Source organism: Parasteatoda tepidariorum, chromosome 1, assembly GCF_982258835.1.
Source record: "Parasteatoda tepidariorum strain Cologne lab strain chromosome 1, Ptep-v5.0, whole genome shotgun sequence".
Lineage (NCBI taxonomy): Eukaryota > Metazoa > Arthropoda > Arachnida > Araneae > Theridiidae > Parasteatoda > Parasteatoda tepidariorum.
In genome coordinates this window covers 87,746,156-87,763,965 of record NC_141755.1, presented here as the reverse complement: position 1 = coordinate 87,763,965, position 17,810 = coordinate 87,746,156, and the positions used below count along the sequence as shown (strand labels likewise).

At 25.8% G+C, this 17,810-nt stretch overlaps 1 protein-coding gene across 1 annotated transcript in view; it reads left to right on the top strand.

Annotated features, from left to right (window-relative positions):
• LOC107446515 (retinoblastoma-associated protein) overlaps positions 1-17,810 on the top strand; it is a 50,901-nt gene that overhangs the window by 25,202 nt on the left and 7,889 nt on the right. The window contains exons 12-20 of the mRNA XM_087168468.1: positions 1,333-1,447; positions 2,511-2,674; positions 4,381-4,431; positions 5,294-5,379; positions 6,806-6,891; positions 8,332-8,396; positions 12,178-12,255; positions 13,641-13,745; positions 15,858-15,974. Of these exons, the coding sequence (XP_087024594.1) occupies positions 1,333-1,447; positions 2,511-2,674; positions 4,381-4,431; positions 5,294-5,379; positions 6,806-6,891; positions 8,332-8,396; positions 12,178-12,255; positions 13,641-13,745; positions 15,858-15,974 (867 nt within the window). The remainder of the gene's footprint in view (positions 1-1,332; positions 1,448-2,510; positions 2,675-4,380; positions 4,432-5,293; positions 5,380-6,805; positions 6,892-8,331; positions 8,397-12,177; positions 12,256-13,640; positions 13,746-15,857; positions 15,975-17,810) is intronic.

Sequence of the window (17,810 nt, the reverse complement as noted above, 5' to 3'; positions counted from 1 at the left end):
ACTCTATTCCTGAACCCTTGAAAAGAAACATAAGGTGCTTGCTCTCCATGCCTCCTTTTGAATCATTGACAGAATTCATGACTACTTTACCTTTGACTGTTAAAAAGAACATAACCCTCTCCTGTTTTTCGTTCAATGACTCCATTCCTTTCAAAATACAGATTGATTAACATTTGCTTCAGCTTATTGTTCTTTTTGTCTAAAAGCAACTACATTTCAGATCTATCTCCATTTTTTTAAATACTTTAATTTTTGTTTAGTGGTATAGGACAAAATTAAAAATTTTGCTGCTATTAGTAAGTTGCCAGTTGTAGCACATTTAGGAGTAGCTACTTTTTAAAGCATTTGACCACTTTTTCAAAAATTAAAAAGCTGATATTATCAATGTAAGGCAATTTTTTGGAGCGTTTCTTCAAATATGGTAAATACTACAAGGTTCATTTCTAAAATAAAGAAACATTTTTAGTAGCAAGTGTGGAACAAAGTAATTTTTAGAATGTTATAAATTCATAATAATTCCAGATATATTTAAAAAAAGTAATGATGAAAGGCATATAGAATGTTTTTTGTGTGAAAAAGAGTGTCCATTAATAGAAAATTTTTTAATCTCCATTTGTTATATTGCCCTGCGACTGGTGGCGACCATGTATTTTGTGCTATCTTCCTAAAATGGGTTTTTTGGCGCTGATATTTATTGATTCTATTTTATTTATTGATATAGGGTTGCCACTCCACAGGGAAAACCTGGAAAATACAGGGAATTAAAAATTGATCTTAAATAACAGGGGAAATGCAGGGAATTTTGAACTTTTCTTTATTAGCTGGGAAATACAGGGAATTTTTATTTCTTCTTTTCTTCTTTTACAAAATCTAGACCTCTCGAACTGGCAAATTATGAACTATTTAACGATAGTTTAGCTATATTATACTATTCCAGTTGCTGTATTATTATTTTATGTATGTACAACTTTATTCCTCTAAGTTTTTCCAGCAATTAAAAGTAGTATTAGTTAACCTTATATGACTCACACATTTGCAGAGTTATTGTGTGTTTCCTCTTAATATATTATATATAATATATACAGGAAAATATAGGGATTTTTTTTCTAGATTTGAGTGGCAACCCTGTTATATTATGTAGCAACTTTATCTCTGATTTTTTCTTTTAAATGAACACAGTAAATATTCTATTCAAAAATAAATATCTATCTAATCTACAATAAATTTTCCTTTTCTAGGCTTAAATATTTGTTTATGTATAATTTCTAACTTATATTATGTTATTTATTTCTATAAATTGTCCCTTAATGATTTCTTTATTATTTTGTTTAGGAATCTGAACGTTTGTCACCCACAGGATTTTCTACTTTTATTCAACAAAGTGTTTTCCACAGATCTCTTTTAGCATGCTGCCTGGAAGTTATAATTATGTCTTGTGGAAATATAGGTTTGAAAAAGTCTTTTATTTTTAATTTGCAGTTTTAGTTACATATGTTGTGCATAGTTTGAAATATTTGAATACTGAATAGCTGCTTAACTGTTGCCAACCTGTTGATAAATTGAATAAAATGATTACACTTAACTATTTTAATCACCTTAGTTTTTTTAATAATTTATTTAATTCTTTTACCAAAAGAAAAGAACAATGATTAAAAAACAGAGGTGCTAACTATTATGAGTTTTGAGAATTTCTGTATTCTGTTGAAAATAAGTTTTTTTCCCTCTTAACTATCAAAAGTTTTGAAATTTTGTTGTTAATATCTAATTTATAATAATTTTCTTCTACTCCTTAAAACAGTTCTAAAATTAAGTAGCAAAAAACAAAACCGATTTGATTGAAACAATGAATTGAAAAAAAAAATCTAATTTTTATCTTAGTGTTACTAAATGTTGTAAATTTGTGCATAATTTTACTTATATAGAATGTACACCTTAAAATAGTATTGTACTTCTATTTACTGATGAATAGTTTGGAAAGTTTGCATCTCTGAGAAAATAATATTTGTTGAATTAAAAAAGATTTTAAATAATCTATTTGTTCAATCAATCTTTTTTAATTCATTAAATGTAATTTAAAAACAAAAGCAATTGAAATTTTTTATTTTAGCAAATTTAAATCAACATTAAAAATACTGCAAGCTATTTTTTATAAAATCAAATTCACTGAGATTAGAGATTAAAATTTGCAGATTGATATTAAGTGTCTTTCCTTTTTTACATTTCTATATATATAATTTTAATGTAACTGTTGATTTTAGATTCAACTTGCATGGCCAACCAATTTTTTTCTCATTTTGAATTTGACAAGTCAGTTATTAAAAAAAAAAAATCTTTTCTAACTAAAGGGATTTTGCACTTCTGCTACATAGCAAAAGGTTTTACACCTCTGCAAACCAACAAATTGACTAACAAAAATTTTATTTTTTAAATCTACTAATATGTTTTTAAAAGTGTTCTAATGTTGTTTGTGTTTTAATTTAACTGACAAAAGGTTATTTTTTTTTCCGTAGGTTCTGTCAATTTTACTCCAGTGCCTAATGGAAGTAATTATCAAGCACAGGGCATCGCTTTTCCATGGATATTAGAAGTATATGACTTGGAACCATTTGTATTTTTTAAAATCATTGAAAGTTTTATTCGAAGTGCGCCAACTATTACACTTCAAATCATCAATGTAAGCAGCATTAATCATTGATGTTTCTTTGTCTACATTAATGTTCTTCCTCCAATATCTGTTTTTAAATCGTTATTATTATGTATATATATATATATATGTGTCTGTATTATTCTAAGTGTGTATGTTCTGTTTTTTGCTTGATATGTTTTATTTAATTTATATTTTTTACTTAATGTGTTCTATTTCCTTTTCAATTTTTTTTAGTGCTCCTTACACTATTGTATTTAAATATTTTGCTAATTGGCTATATTGATACAATATTAGAAAGCACTCCTTTTTGCGAGTATAGTTGTGTGAGCTGATGAGGAGATTATATCTTTTTTTTTATTTTGTTTTCTAACTCTTTAATAATTTTTTTAAAATTAATAAAAGAAATTTAAAGATATTTTATTTTAATAATTTTTTTTCTTCTCTTTTATTAATCTTTATTATTTTCCTTGTTTTCTATATTTTGACTTATATATAACTATGTATATATATCTTGATATGTCAATACTGGGCAATATGAAAATAATATGTTGTCACTTTTGTTCAGCAATGTCATGAAATGACGTAATAATTAAATATGTGACATTACTAAAACAATAGTAAACTAACTTGACAACACTAATTATATAATGAATTAAACAACATTTGATTTATTGGTATGCAGAAAAATTTTAAATTGCAATCATAACATGTTCCAGAAAAGTGCTAGTAATCTAGAACACTATTATATCAAAGTGTATTGTACTATCAGAAATAATTATAGTGGGTATAACTTTTAGATATAACTAAAATATGGATGATTTGTTCACAACACAAAACTGTTTACTTTCTTACATTGAATGATTAATACAAAATTTAGCTGTACCCTTAGAACAGGAATTACTTTTCATCTGAGTTGCATGGTTACAATCTTGCCACTATGGTTATCATTACATAACACTGAGCCAGTTAGTCATTTCTACTCACTGCTAAGCATTGCTCAGTTCAAAACTTTTGCTTGTTTTGTATAATACTCATGTATATATTTACAAAATATCTATGAAATATTGTAATGTGTTTTGAACCTTATTACTAGAAAACTACTATATCAATGTGAGTTTGTAAGATAACATTATGAGGAAGAAAAAAATCTAAACCAAAAGTTTAAGTTTTAATGTGCGTTTAATTAATTTATAATTATAATTTTTTTACATTTTTAATAGTCATTGAATTATTAATTGTTGTTACGTGAAAAAATTTTCAAAATTGTTTTTAAAATCATGAAAAATGGCTTGTTTTACATCAAAATATTTCTTTTCTTTTCAATTTTATAATGCTTTCTAGTTTATTTTTTGAAAATATCATTGCAATCATATCGCATATCATGTGATCACAATCAAACTTTTACAGTACATTCATGGTCTAACACAGTTTTGCTCCATAATAGGTTTGATTCAAATACCTTTAGTGATATGGCTTCAAAACTCTAATTTTATTTTATAATTATTTTTTAAATGAAGTATTATTTATACATATTTGAATGATTTGATTGAATGTGTGATTAGACACATTTAGTTGCATTAATTAATAATATATAATAATTTAAACTATCATTAAATTAATCATTTGCATTCTCTAGTATATAATTATGTTTCTAAATAATGATAATAAATATGATCTAGAATAGAACTAATTTATAATTACATAAGTAACATTCTATATAACTATTATTGCAGCATTTGAAATTAATAGAAGACAAAATTCTAGATTCTCTAGCTTGGAAGTCTGTAAGTATATATTTTTTTTCATACTGTGTACATGAATCTGTTTCAAGCTTTTTTTTAAAAATTATTATTTTGTTGTAGAAGTTTAGAAAAAAAAGGTGAAATAATGTGTAAGCCTGTGCTTTTTTAAAGTTAAATTTATCGCAAATGATTTTATACTGTTTTATATTTTACTAAGTTAAATTAAGAATATATTGTGAAAAAAATTATTATGGTAATTTTAACATAAATGTCTGGTAATCCTGGAAAAAATATCCTCCAGAACTTAGCGAGACATCTTGTTTTATACGTAAGAAATCAGATTTTGAAGGGAAAAAAATTTATAATACAAAATTGAGATGCATGCTATAGCAAATATATACAATAATTTCTCGGTTATTATTATTATTTTCTTTTTTTTTGAAAAATCATTAATGTTATTTTCTAAGTATAAATAAGCTTAGTAATCAAAACTCAGCTAATGTGTTTTTTTTTTTTCAAATTTTTTTTTTTGCTTTAACTTTGAAAATATTCAATAAAATGAAACAAAAATTTTGGAGCAAATTAAAGTCAATTGCAAAATTATTGCTAAATTATAATAAATACAAAATTATTGTTATGAAATTTGAAAATTCGTTAAAAACTATGCAAGATATGAGTATTTAATGTAGCTGTTGTATACTGCTCATGTGCAGAAAAATGTAAAAAAAAAAAAAAAAAAATATTTCATAGTAAATTGCATGTACAAAATTGAGATAATAAGTATACAAAATGTTATAATAAGTATATACAATAATTTCTGAACCTTTATTATTATTTTATTTTATTGATTAGTTTTTTAAATTTATGTCTTTGCATGTATATAATTTCTCTTTTAATGTAAAAGGGGTCGTCAGTTTTCCCTCATATATCAGGAAATGGCTGTTCTCCACCTTGTAGAGCTAAGCTCAGTTCACCTCAACAATCACCTGGGTAAGCTTTTAATAATTTAATTTGTTAGAATACAATTCTTCTTGTTTAAATATTCTAATCAACAGGTGTGGCTTATTTGATTTAATTAATAACATTGTTTGATTTAATTACTTTGTGTACATAATTTGTGAGATTGATTCTCTATAGTTGCTTCTGGCACTTGGGCTATTAAGCTTTATATTATATCTAATCCAATCGATCTGCTTCAAAACATACATACGCAAGAAATTTTTTTTTCTAATTATTATGTATCTATGAAGATAAAAAATAAAAGAAGGAAAGAAGTAAAAAAAAGAAAAGCAAGAAGATTTTAAAGAAAAAAAAAAATTATAAATTTTTATTTTTTAATAATTATTTGTAATCTCTTTACTAATAATTTTAACTTATGAACTATGAGTAAGTTAATAATTTTTTTTTAAACTCTTTTTCTTCTCCTTTTTTTTAAATTTCTTTCCTTGTTTTTTTTTTTTTTTTTTTTGTAATATATAACACAGTAAAAAGACGAAGAAAAAAAGAGAGATTAACGAAGAAAATTATGAAAAATACTAAATTTTATTTACTGCTCATAAGCTACTAGAACATAGAATCCATAAAATAAGTTAAAGATACAAAGAAAACAACTTATGTACATATATATGTAGGAAATTCCTAGTGATAAAAGAAATTTGTAATAAAGTAATTTTTTAAATATTCTCTAATTAAAAACTAACTTTAATGAAATTTTTTCTGGAATTTTTTTGAAAATTTTATCTGTTCTGCTTTTTTTTCTTTTCAAAAAACCATATGTGCATATTTAATTTCAGTTCTCACCTTCTTATTTAATATATCTTCTCACCTTCTTATATCTTCTCACCTTCTTCTTATTTATATTTTCTCCATGTATTATGCAAAAGCGTGCTTTTCACATTGTTCTCCTCAACGTTTTCACAATTCAATCAACCACAATCCATTTTGGCATACCCTCGGTCGGTAGTGAATGAAAGCCCAAATCGTTTTACATGTTTGTTGAAATACTTGCGAGTCCGCATGGGTGTTTTCTGAGCTGGGTTTGCTGATATTCTCTCATGTGCAACTCTACTTCATTTTGCAAGATATTCTCAATTTCAGGTTTCATTTTCCGCCCTCAGATATCGAACCGAAAAATCTGTTGATCTTTTTATAATAGCTAATATAATAATAATAAAAAAGAGTTCTTTGTCAGAAACTAGTTATTTGATCATGATCATGTAAAGTCTTTGAAAATTATTTTGCATTTTGTTAATGTATATAGTGCTTAAATATTTTTTGAGTGCTTAAAAAGTACTTAAAAGGTGCTTATTTTTTGTTGAAAGATTTGGCTATGCACCCTGTAGGAGAAATTTTTCATATATTTAAATTTACTTTTGACTGCTTAACTTGTTTTTGGTCATAACTACTTCTGTTTCAGATTTTGGTCACCTAATAAGGATATTTCTCAGCAATCACCTAGCACTCCCCATAGATGCCATGGAATTAATTTATTTCTTACTAAAGGTAAATTATGCTTTTTTTCTCTCTTTAATCTCTTATTCAATTCCTATTATTAGTTCACACTCTCTCAAATATCTAGTTTAAATTTTCAATCGTTAATAAAATACTACTTTGCTATAAATTCAATAAAGAGCATTACCCGGTAGCACGTGTGATCCACGTCACCAAATTTATACTTTTATAGACTGCATGCCTTTTTTTTCAATTCCTACTATTAGTTTCACACTCTCCCTATGTATATACTTATATATCTTGGTCAAATTTTCAGTCGTTAATAAAATACTACTTTGCTATAAATTCAATAAAGAGCATTACCCGGTAGCACGTGTGATCCACGTCACCAAATTTATACTTTTATAGACTGCATGCCTTTTTTTTCAATTCCTACTATTAGTTTCACACTCTCCCTATGTATATACTTATATATCTTGGTCAAATTTTCAGTCGTTAATAAAATACTACTTTGCTATAAATTCAATAAAGAGCATTACCCGGTAGCACGTGTGATCCACGTCACCAAATTTATACTTTTATAGACTGCATGCCTTTTTTTTCAATTCCTACTATTAGTTTCACACTCTCCCTATGTATATACTTATATATCTTGGTCAAATTTTCAGTCGTTAATAAAATACTACTTTGCTATAAATTCAATAAAGAGCATTACCCGGTAGCACGTGTGATCCACGTCACCAAATTTATACTTTTATAGACTGCATGCCTTTTTTTTCAATTCCTACTATTAGTTTCACACTCTCCCTATGTATATACTTATATATCTTGGTCAAATTTTCAGTCGTTAATAAAATACTTTTTATTCATCCAATCCAGTTCAAATACTTTTTTTAAAACTTGAAGTAGATGACATTTGATGTTAAAAAAGTTTTTTCAAATATCAATTCATTAATTAAATTTAATTAATAAATTTTATTTTTATAAGGGAGAATTTTTTTCAGCTATTTTATTGCTTCAACTCTTTCTTTACTCTTTTTTTAAATTTAAAATCAATAAATATGAAGATGCAGATTATAACAGTTTTGGTTATACCTATCAGTTCAATTCATGCTATTATGATGCTTTTTTAAATTTATTATATTTTTTTTGTCAGAGAAAATAGTAACTTCGTTAAGTCATGAAAAATTCTTGGAATTAGCCATGAAAAGTCATGAATTTAAAAATTTAAATTGTAGCAGATACCCTGTATTTAGTTGTTCCAGTTTACTTTCACCATTGTACATAACTCACTACTACTTTCTTTTTAATAGCAAATTCTTCAATTACTAAAAGTTTGTTTTTTGTAGTTCTCAACTCATTTTCAACCTTGTCATATAAAAAATCTTACATTAAAATTTTCTTTGGCATAAATTTTTTATTTTATTTCAACCTTGTCATATAGAAACTATATATGTTCCTTATTTTAAATTGTTTTTTTGTCCCCTTCAGTTTGTCGTTTAGGTTACCAGAGACTGGAAAAAATGTGTAACCTTTTGGATATAGATAGAGACACTGTAAGTGTGTTTATTATTTATTTATATTTTTCAGTTAACTTAATTTTTTTCTTATTTGTTAAAATATTGATATGAAAATAACCATTCATTATTTTAAATATTAATGAAAATATCCATCGTATTAAATATTATAATTATTAAATCTTTTTTATATTGATTTATTAAAGAAGAAGTAAGAAATATATTTATTTCATTTTATGGTTGTTTAATAATTATTTCATTTATCTCATATTTTGTGCTTTGACTTTGATATTTGATTTTGATTTGAGATTTTGATAATTTAAAATCAAAAATAAAACTGAACACTTGTTTAAAATTCGTTTAGGTACTGATTATATGTGTTGTAAACATTTTTTAACAAACTAATTTGTCCTTAAAAGAAATAATAATTGTAGTTATTGCATTTCAAACAAATAATAGTTAAGAAAAAATAATTGTTCTAAAATAGTTATCCTTTTTTATCTTGGGTAACACAATAAGTTTTGGCATTTACTATGCAAGCAATCAACAGAAATAAACATTTCTCACAGCCAAGTACATGTTCGCCTTTTGACATATGCTTTTAGTTTAAAACAAGGTTATTTTCACAGCGCAGCAATATTTTGTGTTTATTAATTACTTTGGTAATTTCCCAGCACAATTATTGCTCATTAATATGAAAAAATTGTTTTTATTCTACTTATTTAATTATAATTAAAAAGGCACAAAACAAATAAACAAATTTGTTAAAACTTTTTAAAAAAATGATTAATTTTACTATCTATTTAATTTCTTACTACCTACCTATGACTACCTATTTTATCTGTTCCCTTATAAGATCTTTATAATAGCTTTATATATGTAGCCGTTACATAAATTGTAGCCATATCTGTTGATAGTTCCTTTAGCCACAATTTTTTCAGTTTATTACCAAATATTCTATTGTTTAAGTTGTCTTTTCAAAGCCCCAGAATTTTACCAAAATCAGAGGGTCAACTTATACAATGTTAAAAAAGTCAGACATTCGTTGATTGTGCAATATCATGCATTATAAACTATGAGATAGGTATGAATAATTCTGTATCAGTATATCTTTACAAATTACCTCTTACCAGGGATGAGATTTTTCCGCTTTTTTCACTTTTATCTCTTGAATTTCAGCTTTTTTATCGAAAAATCAGATTTTTTAAAAATTTCACTTTTTTTATAGGTATTCCGCTTCTTCAGAAAATTTACCGATTTTCAAAGAGAAACAGAAAATTCAAACTACATAGCTACCAATCCTTTCTCATTTTTACTTATTTTAGCTATTTTCTCCCCTTTTACTCGCAGCAGATAAGATTTTCCGAATTGTTTACCCGCCCTCCAGATAAATCCGATTTTTGTAGTTCAAACGACGCTGCTTCTGACAAACCTTTTAGAGGTCTCTAGCCTGGAATCTGCTAATATCTCGATTCTTATTCATACGATTTTAATATCAAACATAGCTTTTCATATTTGAGTGTTGCGATTCTTATTCACACAATTTGAATATTGTACTTTGTGATTCTTATTTACGAGATTTAAAAATCCGATATTGTGATTCGTATTTACGCCTTTTTAAGAACCTATGTAGCGATTGGTATTCACTCAAGTTTAAAATTCAATGTCTTGATTTGCTCATGCGGTTTATAATATCAACCATTGATTTTCGTATTTATACGTGATTTTAATATAAGGCATTGGGATTTGCATTCACGCATTCTAAAAATTATGCATCATAATTCTTATTTATGCAATCTAAAAATTGCGCATCATGATTCGTATTTACACTATCTAAAAATTATGAATCGTGATTTGTATTTACGCATTTTAAAAATTCTATATCCCAGTTTGTATTTTCTCATTTTCAAAATCGTATATCTAGTTTCATATTCATGTGATTTCAAAATCCATAATTGTTATTCATATTCACGCACTTTTAAGTTCAACAATAGCGATTCTTGTAAGAAGTAGTTTTTTTAAAATTAGTTACTATAAAGGTGACTGTTTTTCTAACGATGATTATTAGTATACGTAAGTGTTACAACATCAGAGAAACTGGAATGGAATATATTCAAAACTTACATTCTGTGCTTGCAAAGAAGAAAATATAGGATTTGTCACAAGATGTTTGAAGATGGACTAACGACTAAATATAGCAAACATAAAAGATAAAAACAGCAAACAAAAGCAATCACTTAAAAAGGGATTTAATTAATTTATTTTTTATTTTTTTTTGGAAAAAGAGTAATTAACTCATCATCAAAATTTTACTTATAATTGCTGTTATTTATGCTATAAAATGCAAAATTCTTATCAAATGAAAAACAATTATCTAAACAGTTGCTGATTGTCATGTAATTTTTCAAACTAAAATAGAAATTTTTGAATGTTAAGGAGTTACTATATATTTCTACTTCACTGTTATTGATATGTTTCAGAGGGCTCTACTTAGATTAGACTATAATATGAACATAATGATTCGGTCCATTGTTAAAGTTTTTTTTCTCCAATATAATTTAAAAAGTAATATTACTGATATATTTGCTATAAATCACATAACAGTATTTATTAAAAGAAATGAAATACTAATGTAAATTCTCAGTAGTTTTAATTTGCTAAACTAGGTAGTTTTTCAAGTAATAATTGTCTCTTATATGAACTGAGGAAAAATATAATTTCCAGCTTTATTTTTTCAATTGGTATTCTTTATTTTCACTAAATGTTAAGTATCAATGTAATCATTTATATAATAATAGATTAGTACGCAATTGTATGTCAACACATTATTTATTACCTTAAACTGTCTGGAATTCATTATTAAAGGGTTGCGCTTGCGTAAAATTTTCTTTCGTGGAAATTCAGCTTTTTTGCCTTTTGGCTAATCTCATCCCTGTCTTACAGAAACTGCCAGTGGAGTATGTGGTTATGCAACATCTATCATTGAAAGTTGTATTCGATAAATCAATTTAATTGTATTAATAAATCATTTTAATTTGCGATAGTCAAATTTAATTTTATTTATTCTATCAACCGCTTTAGCTTTTAAAATTCATACGAAGTTATTTCAATAAACAATGTGTGTTATTGTCCCGAGAGAATTTCCTATTTTCTGAAAAATTGTTGGCTGATAATATACATATTGATCTGTTTTATTGACATAACTTGATCTGTTGATGACATGATCTGTGCACTTGTTCTGTTTTATTGACATAAACTGTTAAGAAGAATTTGCAAGGTTGCCACTCTACGGGAAGAATAGAGAAAACCTGGAAAATACTGAAAAATCACCTAAAATGATAGGGAATTTTTTTTTCTTTACTAACTGGGAAAATACAGGAAATTTTTTTTGTTCTTATTTTCGCCTTTTAAAAAATGGTGACCACTTGGAACTATTTCATTTACTATAGCATTATTTAAGTATGTTGAGCTGTTCCTTTTTTTTTTTTCAATTAAAGCCAATACATATAGTTAGCCCAATATAGCTCACACAAGAGTGCATCAATTGTTGTGTTTCTTCTTAATATATTGTGTAAAAGATGTACAAGGAAGACAGGGAATTTTTTTTCCGGATTTGAGTGGTAAACCTGAATAAAAATAGGGGTCAATTTATAATCCGGGATTTATATGGTTTAGTTCCATTAGTTTGTATGGTCTAAATTTCAGAGGAATATTATATAGGTATTATAAATTTTCCTTGAATAAGTTCTTGCATAACTTTCATTTAAATATTAAATTATTTTGTGATGTAACAATATGCCTTTTTATTTTCCAATTACAGTTAACTAATATCTGGACTTGTGTTGAACATGTGCTTTATGAAAAAACACACTTGTTAAAGGATCGACATTTAGATCAGGTAAAGTAGATCTTTTTGAACTTTTCTGAATTATAATTTTTTGTATCACAATTTTCAGCCATGTTAATCTGGTTGATGCAGACAATTTTGTCATTTCAGCCATTTTATAATAATAATTAGTATTTATGTTTAAAGTGTAATGCAGACTTTTCTAATAATGTAAATAAATTGTTTTTGGATTTTATAATAATAATAATTAGTATTTATGTTTAAAGTGTAATACAGTCTTTTCTAATAATGTAAATAAAATGTTTTTGCATTTTCAAACATTTCTTTGGCAATTGGAGGGGGGAACATGTTATTTTAGTTATTTTCATAAATAATTTTTAAACTGAATTTTTAAATTTTTTTTAAATTCTTTTTATTTGTTATTCATTAAAGATTATATATTTTTTCTTTTTTGTTTAATATTGTTTTCAGAGTGGTGTAAGTATGTGTATAAATAAATTAAAGTTTTTTTTTATTAAACTGAATTATATAAAAAAAATACATATTTGTCAGTATGCATCAGATAATTTAGATATGATTTCCGTTCACAATTTGTTTTATTTTATTTTTATTTGTTTTATTTATATTTGTCTTGTGTACTTTGCTCTTGATAATTTTAATAAGAAAGAAATTTTGCATAAAATACCTTTCAGGTTTAGTTAGATCTAACAAGTAATTTTTAATTTAGTGCAAAATGAAGTTTTAGAATGCTTACTTCTTAAGTTTTGTTTTTAAAATAATTACTTATTGATCTAATTGTAAAAGAGATTTTATAATAATCTAACTATATAACAGTTATTTAGAGCTAAAGGTTTTCTGGAAAAAGTGATTTTTTTCCCCTCTGTCTGTTTTTATCCCAGTTTGTCAGTTAGATTAATCTCAGAAAAACTTAAAAACTGGTCCCAAACTTCATAAAAGAACTAAAAACTAAATTCACTGCTTTAATTTTCCAATTATGTAAAACAAATTAATTCTGTTAGATGTTCTCTGTCAGCGATTTCTGTTTTTAAAATATTAAATCAGAAAGGTAAAGTAGCGAGTTTTCGAATATCCTATTAAAAATTTTGCTAACAGTTTTTCAGCTTACAAGGCTATCTTGCATGGCTTACAAGAACACTATACAAAGGAAGATTTTAACAAATATATTAATGTTTTTATCTTTTGTTCTAAATAATAAAATTTGTTCCTACTTCTTTTTAAATATTAAGAAATGTACAAATATAAATTGTAAAAACAATCAAAGAAATAATATCCTCTTTATTGCTGCCTAAGTTTATGATAACTGCTATAGTTAGGGAGTAAAATATTTCATGAATCAAAATGTATTTTATTTTAACTGTCTCTTTATCCTGTACTTTTTTCTGTATTAAGTTGTTAAAATGTCTTATATTTTTTAGATCATTATGTGTTGCATATTTGGTGTTTGCAAAGTAGCTGAGAGACCCGTTTTGTTTAAAACAATAATTGCCTGTTATGGCCAACTATCTAATTTTTCCTCCACAGTAAGTTCTTTAATATGGAATCGCTTGTTTTTTCACTTATTTTAAATTGAACTTCCACACTATTTTTATTTACAAAGATATAGTACTTTTTAGTTTTCTAAGGCTGAGCACAAGCATCTTTTTCGTTCCTCAAGGAAATTTAACCCTACCACAAAATTTGTCAGCTACAAATCGTTTGTGGTTGCTCCCTTATGCATGGTGGACTAGAGGATGGGGAACGGGGGCTTGAACAGCGAACGGACCACTCCTCAGGGTCAGCAGAGGGAGAAATAAGGATTGATAGATTTATGAAGAATTAGAATGCAGAAAGCCTTATCTTAACAATTTGTTCTTAAGGAATATAACATTTCTTTCAATTTGTTTTTGTGGGGTATCTATTTCATTGAGGAACAAAAAAGCTGTTTCTCAGCCTATTGTTTCTATTGAATTTTAGTTTTTCTCACCGATGTGTGTGTGTATATATATACACACACACAACTGTGAAGGAGGTTTCTTAACTCCAATATTGATCTCATCAAAACTAAAGATATGTTAATTTTTAAAATTGTAATGGGAAATAAAGCAGAATTCATAAAAATTGTTGAAAAGGATTGCTGTAAAAGTTTTTCCTTACATACCTCTTGAACTTTTAGTCAGAATGCAAAATGAAATCAATTAATTTTGGTGTTATGGCAGCAAAGGTTGTCTTGACATAAATCATGATTAAAATCACAGTATAAATCATTTGATTCTTTTTTTTAAAAAAAAATCAATAATTCAAATCAGTTGTGATTTTTTTAAAAAAAACACTGTTTATTAACCAATTTATTATTTATTTTTAATTAATTTATTTTTATCTAATTAATATAATGCTCCAAATATAAAAATTATTTGCTCCAATCTGCTCCGAAAATCAAATTTACTTGCTCCAAAATGGTTAAAGTTCTGTTCCATCCTTGAAATCTGCAAAATAACTTATTTTATATTATCTATATTTTCATCTAGCTATTTGTATATAACACATTTGAGGGCATGTTGAAATTCAATTGAAAATGAGTTTAGAGTCTGACAAATTTTAAGTCTCTGCTTTATTGCAATGATGTTATGATACATTTTTCACCTGTCATTAATTATTTTCCGTAAAAATTTTGCATAATCTTGTTAAGTCCGTAATTATTTATTAAAGTATGTTTATTAGGAATAATTTTTTTCCAGCCAGGAGTCCCTGTATGTTTTCTTTGTTTAATATTTCTATAAAACATTTCTTATTCATTATTTTTTATGAAAGTTATTTAAGTTCTTTTATGATATTTTATTTAAATCTATAATTATTTATTGACATTGGCTTTTAAACAAGTTTTATCAAATGAAAGAAGTTCCTCAATCAGGAGTTCCTATATGTCTTTTTCTTTATTCAATATTTTAATAAAACCATATCAAATTCATTAAACCATAGCTGCCACCTCTACTGGATTTTCCAGTAGATTACTGGATTTTGCCAGTTTCTCTTGATTTACAGGTAAAATTCTACTGATTTTTGTACATTTTTCAAAATTTCCTAAAATTGAGAGTAAGTTTCCTGGAGAAATCCTTATTGAAATAGAATTTTCACACAGATTATTACTTGCTTGAATATTTAAATAATTGTAATTATTACATAATGAAGTGAGCCTCATTTATAAAAATCAGTTTAAAACTTTTTTGTTCTAAACTTTTAAGTTTATTTTTATTCAGAAGTCCCTTTTTTCCTTTAACTATCTTCCTTAACTTCCTTTAACTTTTAGAAAATCCTTTAACTATTTTTAATGAATTAAATGTGTATTACTATTTAAAATTGTGAGTAAACATAATGCCTAACATTTCAAGCTTATTTAATGTTAGTCAAGACAAGAAAATATTACAGTTTTTCTATTTTGATGACTATAAAAATCCCTAAAATTCCCCATGTGAAATATTTAGTATCTTTTGCAACAATTATCGTTAAAATATACTGGATTTTTTCCCATCCATGTTGGCTGCTATGATTATACTATTTAAGATGTTAATGTCTCATTGTTTTTCTTTATTTAAATCTATGATTATTTATTTGTCTTTAATATGTAACACTAAGTTTGTAATTATTTATTAACATAGGTATATAAGCAAGTTCTATCCAATGGAAAGAAGGAGTTTATAGTGCACTTTCTCAATCGCGAGTTCAGTCAAGAAATGCAAACTTATATCAATAGTCTATGTGGTAATAAAAAAGAGGTATGTGATATATGTTTCATTAAACTTAATATAATATTATTTTCTTTAAAAAGTTACAAATTTTGTTGAAATTTCATGTTTATAATGGGTTTTTCATATACCACTTTATTCAAAGCTGGTAAATTACAGTTTTGATATTAATTTACATGGTTGCACAATCTGTAGCCCGGAACAAATCGTCAATATTTACTTGACCACCTTGGATCTATTTGAAAAAACATATATAACTCACATAAAAAATTTTGTAATTGTTTTTCAAATTATTTTTTTTAATGAACTTTGTAAAAAAAATCTTTTATATTTTAATATTACAATATCATTATATTGAGATATTATTTCAAAAAGTAAAGTATCAATACAGTAGAGTAACGAATATCAAAGTTCCCAATTTAACTGAGCCATCAAATATTTCTATGATTTTTTTTTGTTCTAGTTTGTTTTTTATTTTTAAAACTACCGCCGAAGAAAAATTCTGAATTTTAACTTCCAAACACTCAGGAAAACAAAATCCAACAACTTGATCCGATGAAATGATTATTAATATTGTCAAAAATGAAAATGAACCTAGCGAAGATGATGAAGACAGTGACTATAAAAATCAACATATAAAAATCTCTCATACAAATGGACTAAAAGCTATCGAAAGGGCTATTGAATATATAGAACAACAAAAAAGGCAACACACCAGCCTTCCTGTTATCCCTAAAAAATGGTGAAACATTGCTGCAGAAAAGTGCAAAAGTAATGTAACACAAAAAACGACTAAGGCCTCTTTTAAGTAAAAATTCTTTCATTCTTGTAAAGTATGTTCTCTTAGTGTTTTAAGTAAGCTTTTAAATTATAATATGAATTGTATGTGGTGTACTCGTATAAATTTTGTATTTGTTAAATATATTACATTGATACCTACTCTTTCCTTTTTTTATATTCTTCGCTTTAACTGAGTTTTTCGTTTATCCGAGTTAGTTGTAACCACATTAACCTTTTGCTTGCGGCTGGTACAACGTGTGGACCATATGTGATGGTACAGCACAGTATACCGTAAGCAAAGGGTTAACTGGGATAATCGGCAACCTGCTGTAGTGCAATATTTATTTAAAGCAAGTAAATTATGTACAATAATATATATACACATATATATATACATATACACACACACACACATATATATATATATATATATATATATATATATATATATATATATATATATATATATATATATATAATTTTTTTTTTTTTTTTCCTTTAGAGAAATTATTTATTTTTAAGAAGACAAATTGTGCAAATATACTCATGTGTATCTTTAACCCAATTTGGATAGAGCATTTTGAGAACTATTCAAACAAAAATCTGCATATTACAAGAGACAGTTTTGAAAGATTTTAAAACCCAATTTCGTTACAATAGTAATCATTAACTCCAGATACAAAGTAGGTAGCACCCATGCGAGGTTTGATTATTATCTTCTTATCTGTGGTGCACATTTCAGAAAAAATGTATCAAATCTTTAAAATTATTTCTACTTAATTTTGTGAACTATATTAATTATAAACTTAGCAAATTATTATTTTACTCAAAAAAGTAACATGAATTTTAGCTATTTTTGAATGTACTTGGGTGAAAATAATGGATTACATTTATGCTTAATTCAAAAATTTTCAATTGTCTAAAATAAGTTTCTTGTAGAAATGATGGTATTTGATCCCGAAGAATTGAAATCAACATCATTAAAATACTTTTATGTGGGCATCCAATTCTACACCATTATTTGGTATACAATAAATTGATATGCAAGTGCCCTTAAGAATGTAAAAAGTAGAGAATAATTTAGGG